We start from the raw sequence: 12,110 nt of genomic DNA on the forward strand, positions 1-12,110 counted from the left end.
CTAGACATATGTTACCCGCGACCCGCGGGTCTTTATTTGCGCATTACTGTCGATATAGTCACTGTGAGTGTTTTGTAAACAATTAAACGAAATAATAATGTAATAAGTAAAGCGAATGTGTCAATGTAAAAATGGTGTGAATGAAGCTATCAAATCAAAATAGCTAATATATAGGCTTAAATCTATTTTTTTTTCAAATTAAAACATTTGCTTGTAGGCCTACATATATTTGATTAAAAATTGAGATGAATAGACTTAATTTTGTATGTTCATGTGTTAAAGTAAAAAGTAGATCTTGAGGTAGACATAGATCTAAATCTACACTAATCTAGTTGCCTTTTATAGAGTTCATTCTGTGTTGCGCATGCGTGACCTTTTTTCATGAATGAATATAGGCCTATCTCAACACGGCTACGCAGCTTTATTTAGCGAACAGCGAACGAATGTATTAAAAATGCTTTAGAAAAACAAATTTGAATGTTAATTTGATTAAAATATGAAATGAGTGGACAATAATTAGTATGTTTATGTGTTAAAGCATAAAACTATCTTTGCGAAAAGAAGTTTTATTATCTTAAAGTTCAATAAGAGTTTTAGACCTAGGCCTAGGAATAGACTCAGTAGAGAGATGTGTTAATCACTGTTAATGTGTAACCATTTGGTAATGTCTAATGAAAGGATGTTCGCCAGACTTTACCCGCGGCCTTCGGGTCTAAGTTTGTGTTTACTAATGTAGTGGATTGGATTTAGATGTATGTTAAACTTAACTAATGATCCTTTCAAGTTTTTTCTCTTTCGCTACGAAAATAAAATTAGGTTTGCGAAAATGGGATTACCCGAAGCCGATAAATTCATATCTATTACAAACGAAAAGAGCGATAGCTTTGTTAAATGAATGGGATTATAAAGTGAACAATTAAACGAAATTATATTTAGTACGCGATTCATGAATGAATATAGATCTAGGCCTATCTCAACTCGGCTTCGCAGCTTTCATAGACGAATGTAGCTTTAGAAAACCAAATTTGAATGTTTATTTGATCAAAATATGAAATGAATGGACTTTAATTAATATGTTTATGTGTTAAAGTATAAAACTATCTGAGCGAAGAGAAGTTTTATCATCTTAGAGTTGAATTAGAGTTTTAGATCTAGGGATGGGATTATAAAGTAAACAATTAAACGAATTAATATTTAGTACGCGATTCATTACTGATTTGTCTAATGAAAGAATGTTCGTCAGGAAATCTGTAATCACAGATATCAGGAACTAATTAATGTAAAAAATGCTTTTGAAACACAAAATTGAAGGTTAATTTTATTATATAATGAAATCAATGGATCTTCTTTTGTCTTTTCATGTGTCAAAGTAAAAAACTATGTGCGCAAAGTGTATTTCTTAAAATTAGATCTAGGTCTAAATCCTTTCTATCTTTTCTCATGTCAACATTGTAGACATGGCCTAGATCCATAAAATACTATAGCAGTAATAGAGTCGGACAACTTTATTTTTTTTTAGGGTCTTAAGTTTGTTTTAGGGCTACAATACATACACTACGGTCTAAGTTGGTACCCAAGGAACATTCCTGCCTAGTTTTATCAAGATTGGTCAAGCGGTTTTGATGTCTATAAGTAACATACATACATACATACCCCTCACATTCTACTTTATAATATAGATATATCGTGTATAGTTTTAGCGACGGTAAAAGTAATGACGTAGTAAGACAGACTAATGACGTAGTAGACTTAGGCGAACAAGAGACCAACATGGCGTTATGTTAGAAGTAGGCTGTGTTTTGAATAGTAGTTGAATAGTAATTAGATATAGTGACGTTTTAGGAAGACTGGACGGATTTCCCAGTGGTTAATAAAGTAACATTTTATAGAACTGAATGTTGTTATCAACTATATTCAACTTGTAATATTCTGTGGCTAATGTTAGGTAATAATTGATACATAGTCGAAGTCAGATTAGATTAGCCCACAACAGTATCTAGCATGAGTTACACAATAACATAGTAAAGTAAGTCCCCCCTTTCAGACCTTGTGATCTATAAAGCAGATTATCTGATTCTTTGAGCAACGAACAGGGTGTCATGTGTGTGGCAAACCGCCTTTAGTTACCCCGACTAAAGTTGGGACCCATTAGATTAGGATGGACTTAGGGAGGCCCAAAAGATAACGAAATTCAAAATCCCTGCCTTCACCGAGATTCGAACCCAGGACTCCAAGATACGGAAGAATGATATGATTATATCAATAGTAATTTCTTTGGCCTACTTGATCCACCTAGTTCCTTTTGCTCTAACACTGGCAGCACCTCTGAAACATGTTGGGTCAGCGTCTAGTTTGACCTCTGGTGTTTGGTCATGAGGCTGTGTATTTCTCCTGACACAGATACGAGTCATTGGGAAAAAAATTCCATCTTTAATTAAAAAGAATGGCTCCTACGATTCATTGATTACAGCATGGAATGGGTTGCCTGAATCAGCCAGGAAAGCCAATGGCTTAGAAGAGTTTAATTTTTAAATTAACTTTCACAACTAGATAAGCTCATAAGATAGGATACGAGTACGGTAATTATCTATTCTTTTGAAAGAACATTTGTAATTCATAAAATATGACAACACTTTATTAGACATTGCCAGGAGAAAGATGTGGATATTTATAACTGTCGTAGTTAAAATACATTTGAGTTAGTTGATCCTGTTGATTCATTGATTGATTTAATTCCATATTGTATAGCTTAATAAATAAAACTATTAGACTTTAGATCTAGACTAGACGGAAGTGACGAAGATAAAATGGCGTCTCTAGTCTGCAAAAAGGGTTGACCATAAACTCATATCTTATAAAACACAGAGTTACTTCAAAAGAAAACTATTGAGATTAGATATATATAATAAATATACAAAGCTTATAAATATTTAGTTGCAAACATTCTTCTTGTATTGAGTTGGAGTGTCTCCTGTTTCTAGTTAAATAAAGTGTAAAACCACAGAGCATTTAAATATTAATAATGTGATATTTTTAGTATAAGTTGAACTCGAGGGTGGTCCTTGTTGGCTAGTTAAAGCGAGACAAAATGTTTTGAAATGCCTGAACTCTGACCTCTGACCTCGCAGCCTGTGAGCAGATTAGCTCATTACCAATAGCTCGTGTCTGACGTCACGGCCTGTGACGTGGCGGCGAGCTATTGGTCTAGCCTACCCACAGGCTGCGACGCCGCAGGCCAGTCTGGCATTCTGTAACGATTTTATGCATGATAAAGACAATGATTTAAAAAAAAAAACAATTTATAAATGTAAGTTTCATCATTAATTAAAACCCCCCAAAGACAAAAGGTCAGAAAGAGAGAAGGTCAGATTGGTAGAGCGAGAATTCGTTACTTACACATCTTTCTAGAAAAACATGGAAGGAAGTGTCTAAATAATCTCCTCCCTGGACCCCTCACGACGTACAAGTAATTACAACTCTTCCTCTTGAGATGATTGAAACAATATCGATCTAATCAGGTAACTATTAGTCTTATTTCCCCAGCAATAGAATTAATTAAAATACGAGGGTTCTCACTTTATAAGCTGAAGACTATGTCATTTTACATAATTTATAATTATCTGATACTAATCACGTGATTTAGTTCATTGATGTACTCTTTAAGATTTCGGTTGGTTTGATTGGAAATTTTTCAAGCGGAATAACTGCGTTTATTTACAGTTTGGCAGTGTTGACTCCCCTTTCTTCTCATCTAGGTAAGCTAGCAAATGGAGTCAGTAAAATACTCTTTAAAAAAAAGAATACATAAATAATAATATCGTTAACTGAAACGAAAATATGATCGAAAACGTTTAGCTAATCAAATCAGAGTAAAGAAAAAATAGAAATTAGCAAAATAACATAAACCAAAACGGAAAAAAAAGGCCCAAACAAAAAAATAATTAAAAAAAAATATATATATAAGCATCTATGACTCAGTTAAACTCGTTAAATTCACAGATGATGCTGCCATAGTCGGTCTTATTTCAGGAGACGAAACTCAGTATCGAAGCTCGATAGTAGAGTTTACAAACTGGTGCACTAAGAACTTTCTAGAACTGAATGTCACAAAAACTAAAGAACTTATAATCGATTTTAGAAAGAAAAAACAAACTATACGTGAACTTCAAATAAACACTACATCTATAGAACAAGTAAACGCATATAAATATCTAGGCGTTATCATCAACAACAAGCTTTCATGGGAAGACCACCTTGGAACTCTGACAAAGAAAACAGCCCAGCGACTCTTTTTTCTATACAAACTCAATAGCTTTAAACTAAACAAGAAGATCCTTGAGACTTTCTACAGCGCAACTATACAAAATCTGCTAACATACGGAATAACTTGTTGGCAAGGCAACGCCTCATTTAAACTGTTGCGACGTCTAGAAAACATCATTAAAAAAGCATCAAAAATTACACTCACAACATTACCACATTTAAAGGAACTTTTTGAACAAAAGTGCCTAAGAAAAATCGAAAAAATCATGGAAGACAACGGCCCTCCATCAGAACTACATCAGGTCGTCGCGAAGTGGGCGACTGCTGTCAATCAAAACAAGAACGGAGCGGTACAAAAACTCGTTCGTACCTCACTCGGTCAGATTCTATCAACGCCACTCATTGATCAGGGAACATGAAAGGCACCAAGATACCTGTGTGTAGTCGCTGATGAACTCTTTATGTTGTCTGTTGTATTTATGTGTATTTTTTTTGTTGTGTTGTCTTTATATGAGAAAAGAGTCCTTGTAATCACAACAAATTTCCGTAAGGATCAATAAAGCAGTCTTAGTCTTAGTCTTAATATATGGAAGAACTGCACATTTACATCAATATATCTCGATATTGTAAAATGTATTTTCTCTTTTACTTTATCAAAATTAATGAAATGATTACAATGAATTGATTAATTAATGATTTTTTTTATTTGTTCACGTTTATTTTGGAAAACGAATAATTGTGCAAAATTTCAACTTGATCCGAGAATGAAAGTTGGAGCAATAACTGTACAGAATTGTACCAGACAGACAGACGGAGTGAGTTGATATAAGCTTTGTAATGCAAAATAAATAAACATTTCATGGTAAACTAAATGGAACTTTGCTACCAGCTTCGCTCACCTCTTGAGACCATCACAGCGACCTTACTTCACAGAGAGGGACGAATAGATCACAAGGCAACGAACAAAAGACACCAGGTATTCAATTCATAACATAAAACCTTTGTTCTATTTGTAATAAGAAATATTTTGCAATCTATGGGGCATATGATGTAATGTTCTTTTTTTTTTATTAATTTTTGTTTTGGGGTGGGGGCAAAATTTTATGAGAGTGTCATGGGACCAGTACAACGACCAACCGACTTTACTTTCACAAATTAATATCAGATACCCATTAGAGTTGGGTGGACTCAGGGACGTTCGTATAAATCCCAAAATTCAAAATTTTTAACGCACCTGAGACCCCTCGGGTCAAGTGCTTCAAGTTAAACCAACGACTAAAAAATTAAACAGCAGAAAACATTTTTGAAAACTAATGATTTTTTTTTCTTTTCTTGTTACCTACTTCATTTTAAAAATATTTTTTTTTAAACATAACGTTAAAAGAAACCCTGGACGCGGAACCTTATTGCATCATTAAGAAATAGGAGACTGGCCTAGGTTCAAATCTCTATGCTTACAGCCAGTGATAAAATGTTTAAAGACCGGGACCCATCCTTTTTCGTCCTAAGGGTCATATGAATATTAAACATACTTGTCATGGGTCACATGAATAAAAACTAAATAGTCAAAGTTCATCGTACTCAGCCTTTCAACTTTATTATATAATGTGGGTGAAAGTTTCGACGGGTCCAATATAATGCCCGAGGGCTGTAGGCTGGGAATCCTTGCACTGGAGCTTAATATAAACAAACACCAAAAGGTGTGGTTAAACCTTGACTAGTAGGCAGTGGCGTAGCTAGGTAGAGAGGGAGGGGGGGGTCATAATTTAAACCCCCCCCTGGGCCTCCACTCGTGAGGGCCCCCAAAAATGTGTCCGAAATTATTTTTTTACATTAAATATTACGCCATTATCTCATGTAATGATGTCGCATGTCAAAATACAGGGGCCCCTAAAGAGGTCAAGCCACCCCGGGCCCCAAAATCCCTAGCTACCCCACTGCAAGTAGGAGTGTTGACTAAGGATTAAGAACTACAATACTCTGTTTCCAGTGCCACATTGCACAGAAGAAACACGGCGCTGGTATGTAAGTATATACACTATGATTTAATGGCTTATATCTACCCATTGAAATGTATGTACTTGTTACACAAAGTCTAGAAGTCTATACTTTATAGGACTATACCAATGCTTTGTTTCTAACGATTATCTTAGAAATACTGTTCTGTAATATCCCATTTTTTCCCTCTATTTCATATACTTCAATTGTTAGGCCTTATGGTTTAGAAATTCATTAATTTTGGCTACTGTTCCAGTCTATAACTATTCGACCTATAAAACTATGTTTCTTTCCAGGAAGTAAACAATACGATGGTTTACTGGCTGCTGTTATTATACAAACTTTTTTTTTATATTTTCAAAGTCAGACAATGAACGGGAAGTTGTTACACTGTTTCTTCAATTTATTTTAGACAAGAAAAAGTGCCCAATCTTTTGGTCAGGTGGGTATGGCTGTTAAGTCACTTGTTTGCGCCAGGGTCAGTTGTGAGTGTCCAATCTTAAATAAGTTTGGTGTGTGCCAAATCTTGAATTCTGGTCTACTCCCTTTCTGAATTCTGATGTGTGCATTATTTCTATTCTGGTGTGAACCCAATCTATGCCTGGTGAGCGCATTTTCTTAAGATTCTTTAGGTTAGTTTGACTGCACTATTTTAGATCAGGTGTGAACTGTATCTTGGTATTTTATCAATTATAATTATTTTCAGTATCAGGAATCATTAGTGCAACGGCTAAAATCGTTCCATCTCTAGCACAGCTGGTAGTTTCATCTCTAACACAGCTGGTAGTTCCACCTCTGACACAGCTGGTAGTTCCACCTCTAACACAGCTGGTAGTTCCACCACTAACACAACTGGTAGTTCCACCTCTAACACAGCTGGTAGTTCCACCTCTGACACAGTTGCTAGTTCCACCTCTAACACAGCTGGTAGTTCCACCACTAACATAGCTGGTAGTTCCACCTCTAACACAGCTGGTAGTTCCATCTCTAAAACAGCTGGTAGTTCCATCTCTAAAACAGCTGGTAGTTCCACCTCTGACACAGCTGGTAGTTCTATCTCTAAAACAGCTGGTAGTTTCACCTCTAACATTGCTAGTAGTTGCATCTTTAACACAGCTGGTAGTTTCACCTCTAACACAGCTGGTAGTTCCATCTCTAACACAGCTGGTAGTTCCACCTGTAACACAGCTGGTAATTTCATCTCTAACACAGCTGGTAGTTCCACCTCTAACACAGTTGGTAGTTCCAACACTAACATTGCTAGTAGTTGCACGTCTAACACAGCTGGTAGTTCCACCTCTAACACAGCTGGTAGTTTCATCTCTAACACAGCTTGTATTTCCACCTCTAACACAGCTGGTAGTTTCATCTCTAACACAGTTGGTAGTTCCACCACTAACATTGCTAGTAGTTGCACCTCTAACACAGATGGTAGTTCCACCTCTAACACAGCTGGTAGTTTCATCTCTAACACAGCTGGTATTTCCACCTCTAACACAGCTGGTAGTTTCATCTCGAACACAGCTGGTAGTTCCACCTCTAACATAGCTGGTAGTTCCACCTCTAACACAGCTGGTAGTTCCACCTCTAACACAGCTGGTAGTTTCATCTCTAACACAGCTGTTAGTTCCACCTCTAACACAGCTGGTAGTTCCATCTCTAAAACAGCTGGTAGTTTCACCTCTAACATTGTTAGTAGTTACATCCTTAACACAGCTGGTAGTTTCACCTCTAACACAGCTGGAATTTCCATCTCTAACACAGCTGGTAGTTTCATCTCTAACACAACTGGTAGTTCCATCTCTAACACAGCTGGTAGTTCCACCACTAACATTACTAGTAGTTGCACCTCTAACACAGCTGGTAGTTCCACCTCTAACACAGCTGGTAGTTTCATCTCTAACACAGCTGGTAGTTCCACCTGTAACACAGCTGGTAATTTCATCTCTAACACAGCTGGTAGTTCCACCTCTGACACAGCTGGTAGTTCCATCTCTGACACAGTTGGTAGTTCCATCTCTAAAACAGCTGGTAGTTCCATCTCTAAAACAGCTGGTAGTTCCACCTCTGACACAGCTGGTAGTTCCATCTCTAAACCAGCTAGTAGATTCATCTCTAAAACAGCTGGTAGTTCCACCTCTGACACAGCTGGTAGTTCCCTCTCTAAAACAGATGGTAGTTTCACCTCTAACATTGCTAGTAGTTGCATCTCTAACACAGCTGGTAGTTTCATCTCTAACACAGCTGGTAGTTCCACCACTAACATTGCTAGTAGTTGCAACTCTAACACAGCTGGTAGTTCCACCTCTAACACAGCTGTTAGTTTCATCTGTAACACAACTGGTAGTTCCACCTCTAACACAGCTGGTAGATTCATCTCTAAAACAGCTGGTAGTTCCACCTCTGACACAGCTGGTAGTTCCATCTCTGACACAGTTGGTAGTTCCATCTCTGACACAGTTGGTAGTTCCATCTCTAAAACAGCTGGTAGTTCCATCTCTAAAACAGCTGGTAGTTCCACCTCTGACACAGCTGGTAGTTCCATCTCTAAAACAGCTAGTAGATTCACCTCTAAAACAGCTGGTAGTTCCACCTCTGACACAGCTGGTAGTTCCATCTCTAAAACAGCTGGTAGTTTCACCTCTAACATTGCTAGTAGTTTCACCTCTAACACAGCTGGTAGTTTCATCTCTAACACAGCTGGTAGTTTCACCTCTAAAACAGCTAGTAGTTCCAACACTAACACAGCTGGTAGTTCCACCACTAACATTGCTAGTAGTTGCACCTCTAACACAGATGGTAGTTCCACCTCTAACACAGCTGGTAGTTTCATCTCTAACACAGCTGGTATTTCCACCTCTAACACAGCTGGTAGTTCCACCTCTAACACAGCTGGTAGTTCCACCTCTAACACAGCTGGAAGTTTCATCTCTAACACAGCTGTTAGTTACACCTCTAACACAGCTGGTAGTTCTATCTCTAAAACAGCTGGTAGTTTCACCTCTAACATTGCTAGTAGTTGCATCTTTAACACAGCTGGTAGTTTCACCTCTAACACAGCTGGTAGTTCCATCTCTAACACAGCTGGTAGTTCCACCTGTAACACAGCTTGTATTTCCACCTCTAACACAGCTGGTAGTTTCATCTCTAACACAGCTGGTAGTTCCACCTCTAACACAGCTGGTAGTTCCACCTCTAACTAGCTGGAAGTTCCACCTCTAACACAGCTGGTAGTTTCATCTCTAACACAGCTTGTATTTCCACCTCTAACACAGCTGGTAGTTTCATCTCTAACACAGCTGGTAGTTCCACCACTAACATTGCTAGTAGTTGCACCTCTAACACAGCTGGAAGTTCCACCTCTAACACAGCTGGTAGTTTCATCTGTAACACAGCTGGTATTTCCACCTCTAACACAGCTGGTAGTTTCATCTCTAACACAGCTGGTAGTTCCACCTCTAACACAGCTGGTAGTTCCACCTCTAACACAGCTGGTAGTTCCACCTCTAACACAGCTGGTAGTTTCATCTCTAACACAGCTGTTAGTTCCACCTCTAACACAGCTGGTAGTTCCATCTCTAAAACAGCTGGTAGTTTCACCTCTAACACAGCTGGTAGTTCCATCTCTAACACAGCTGGTAGTTTCATCTCTAACACAACTGGTAGTTCCATCTCTAACACAGCTGGTGGTTCCACCACTAACATTGCTAGTAGTTCCACCTCTGACATAACTGGTAGTTCCACCTCTGACATAACTGGTAGTTCCACCTCTAACACAGCTGGAAGTTCCACCTCTGACATAACTGGTATGTGCACCTCTAACACAGCTGGAAGTTACACCTCTGACATAACTGGTAGTTCCACCTCTAACACAGCTGGAAGTTCCACCTCTGACATAACTGGTAGTTCCACCTCTAACACAGCTGTAAGTTCCACCTCTGACATAACTGGTAGTTCCACCTCTAACACAGCTGGAAGTTCCACCTCTGACATAACTGGTAGTTCCACCTCTAACACAGCTGGAAGTTCCACCTCTAACACAGCTGGTAGTTCCACCTCTGACATTACTGGTAGTTCCACCTCTAACACAGCTGGAAGTTCCACCTCTATACAGCTGGTAGTTCCACCTCTAACACTGCTGGAAGTTCCACCTCTAACACAGCTGGTAGTTCCACCTCTGACATAACTGGTAGTTCCACCTCTAACACAGCTAGTTTCCAGTACATTTTTCCTCACAAAGCTCTTGACGTGTGTACTACTTAAACATAGACCTTGAGACAGACAGGACCTAACGTTGCACTGTCTCAAAATGGTGGATAATGAAAAGGTAAGCTCCCTGTTATGGACGTTTCCTTTTAACAGATGTATTATTCTATTTTCCAACCATACTACACCCACATATTCTCTGTGAATGTCCCCTTCTAAATTGTATTGCTCATATACTGTAATAAAATGTTATATTTTTACTTGCAGAAATATAAGCTTACAAGGAAATGCCGAGTTCTAAAAATGAACTTAATTAAGATCGTCTATCGTTGGCAAACTATCAACCCTCACACACACACAGATATAACCATCAGACGTTCAGCTATTCCCTCCCGTAACACAACCCGTGAGAGAATGTCACCTGGGCATAACAGTTAATGAAGTATAATAGCCAAAACACACACCTGGGGAAATCAAATTACAAACTGTTATGTTCTATGTTACTTGGTAATAAGCAGCTAAGTCAAAAAAAAAATAATAATAAAACAAGCGACCTAAGTTTAATGTAGACAAATGATAGCATAACACGTGCTCGGTGAGGTGAAAGGTCAAGCCGAGAGCCATGTGTAAATATTTGCATTTACAGACATACAAAAGTGTGTGACTAAATAAAGGTAGGGACCAAATGAAGAAACATATATAGGTCTGTGATAGGCATAAATTAGTGTCTCAGAAAACATTGGAGGCGAGTGGTGGTAGCCATGAAATGGCGAGGGGTGGTAGCCTTTAGGTGGCGATCGGTGGTAGCCATAAGGTGGCGAGTGGTGGTAGCCATGAGGTGGCGAGTGGTGGTAGCCATGAGGTGGAGAGTAGTGATAGCAATGAGGTGGCGAATTCTGGTAGCCATGCGGTGGCGAGTAGTGATAGCCATGGTGTGGCGAGTGGTGGTAGCAATGAGGTGGCATGTGGTGGTAGCCATGGTGTGGCGAGTGGTGGTAGCAATGAGGTGGCGAGTGGTGGTAGCCATGGTGTGGCGAGTGGTGGTAGCAATGAGGTGGCATGTGGTGGTAGCCATGGTGTGGCGAGTGGTGGTAGCAATGAGGTGGCGAGTGGTGGTAGCCATGAGGTGGCGAGTGGTGGTAGCAATGAGGTGGCGAGTGGTGGTAGCCATGGTGTGGCGAGTGGTGGTAGCCATGGTGTGTCGAGTGGTGGTAGCAATGAGGTGGCGAGTGGTGCTAGCAATGAGGTGGCGAGTGATGGTAGCCATGGTGTGGCGAGTGGTGGTATGTGGGCAATGCTAGTAATTATATACGTAAAGAAGCAAAATTTATAAATTACTTTAAAAAAACAACAACTTATATTAAGTGTTATTGTATTAATTAGTTTGAATCTGTCATAAAGTTCAGTAGATCTTAACTACTAATCTCTTATATTAAGTGTAATTATATCAATTAGTTTGAATCAGTTAAATAGATCTTGACAACTAATCTCTTATATTAAGTGTAGTTAAATCAATTAGTTTGAATCTGTCATGAAGTTAAATAGATCTTAACTACTAATCTCTTATATTAAGTGTAATTGTATCAATCAGTTTGAATCAGTCATGAAGTTAAATAGATCTAGACCACTAATCTGTGCGATAA

At 38.5% G+C, this 12,110-nt stretch overlaps 2 protein-coding genes across 2 annotated transcripts in view; both read right to left on the bottom strand.

Annotated features, from left to right (window-relative positions):
• The window catches only part of LOC106061499 (uncharacterized), a 125,227-nt gene that overhangs the window by 100,526 nt on the left and 12,591 nt on the right, over window positions 1-12,110 (bottom strand). The window lies entirely within an intron of this gene.
• LOC106061508 (uncharacterized) lies at window positions 6,948-10,062 on the bottom strand. Its single transcript, XM_056023485.1, has 2 exons — window positions 9,462-10,062; window positions 6,948-9,358 (listed from the first exon to the last, which is right to left on the bottom strand). The coding sequence occupies exons 1-2, from the start codon at window positions 10,060-10,062 to the stop codon at window positions 6,948-6,950; spliced, it is 3,012 nt and encodes a 1,003-aa protein (XP_055879460.1).

Source organism: Biomphalaria glabrata, chromosome 3, assembly GCF_947242115.1.
Source record: "Biomphalaria glabrata chromosome 3, xgBioGlab47.1, whole genome shotgun sequence".
NCBI lineage: Eukaryota > Metazoa > Mollusca > Gastropoda > Planorbidae > Biomphalaria > Biomphalaria glabrata.

What these genes read in the sequence shown, in the direction of transcription:
- LOC106061508 (XM_056023485.1), bottom strand. Translation starts at nt 10,062, where the DNA reads ATGTCAGAGGTGGAACTTCCAGCTGTGTTAGAGGTGGAACTACCAGTT. An exon ending in AGAGGTGGAACTTCCAGCTA is followed by an intron (nt 9,359 to 9,461) that starts GTTAGAGGTGGA and finishes GCTGTGTTACAG; the next exon opens with GTGGAACTACCAGCTGTGTT.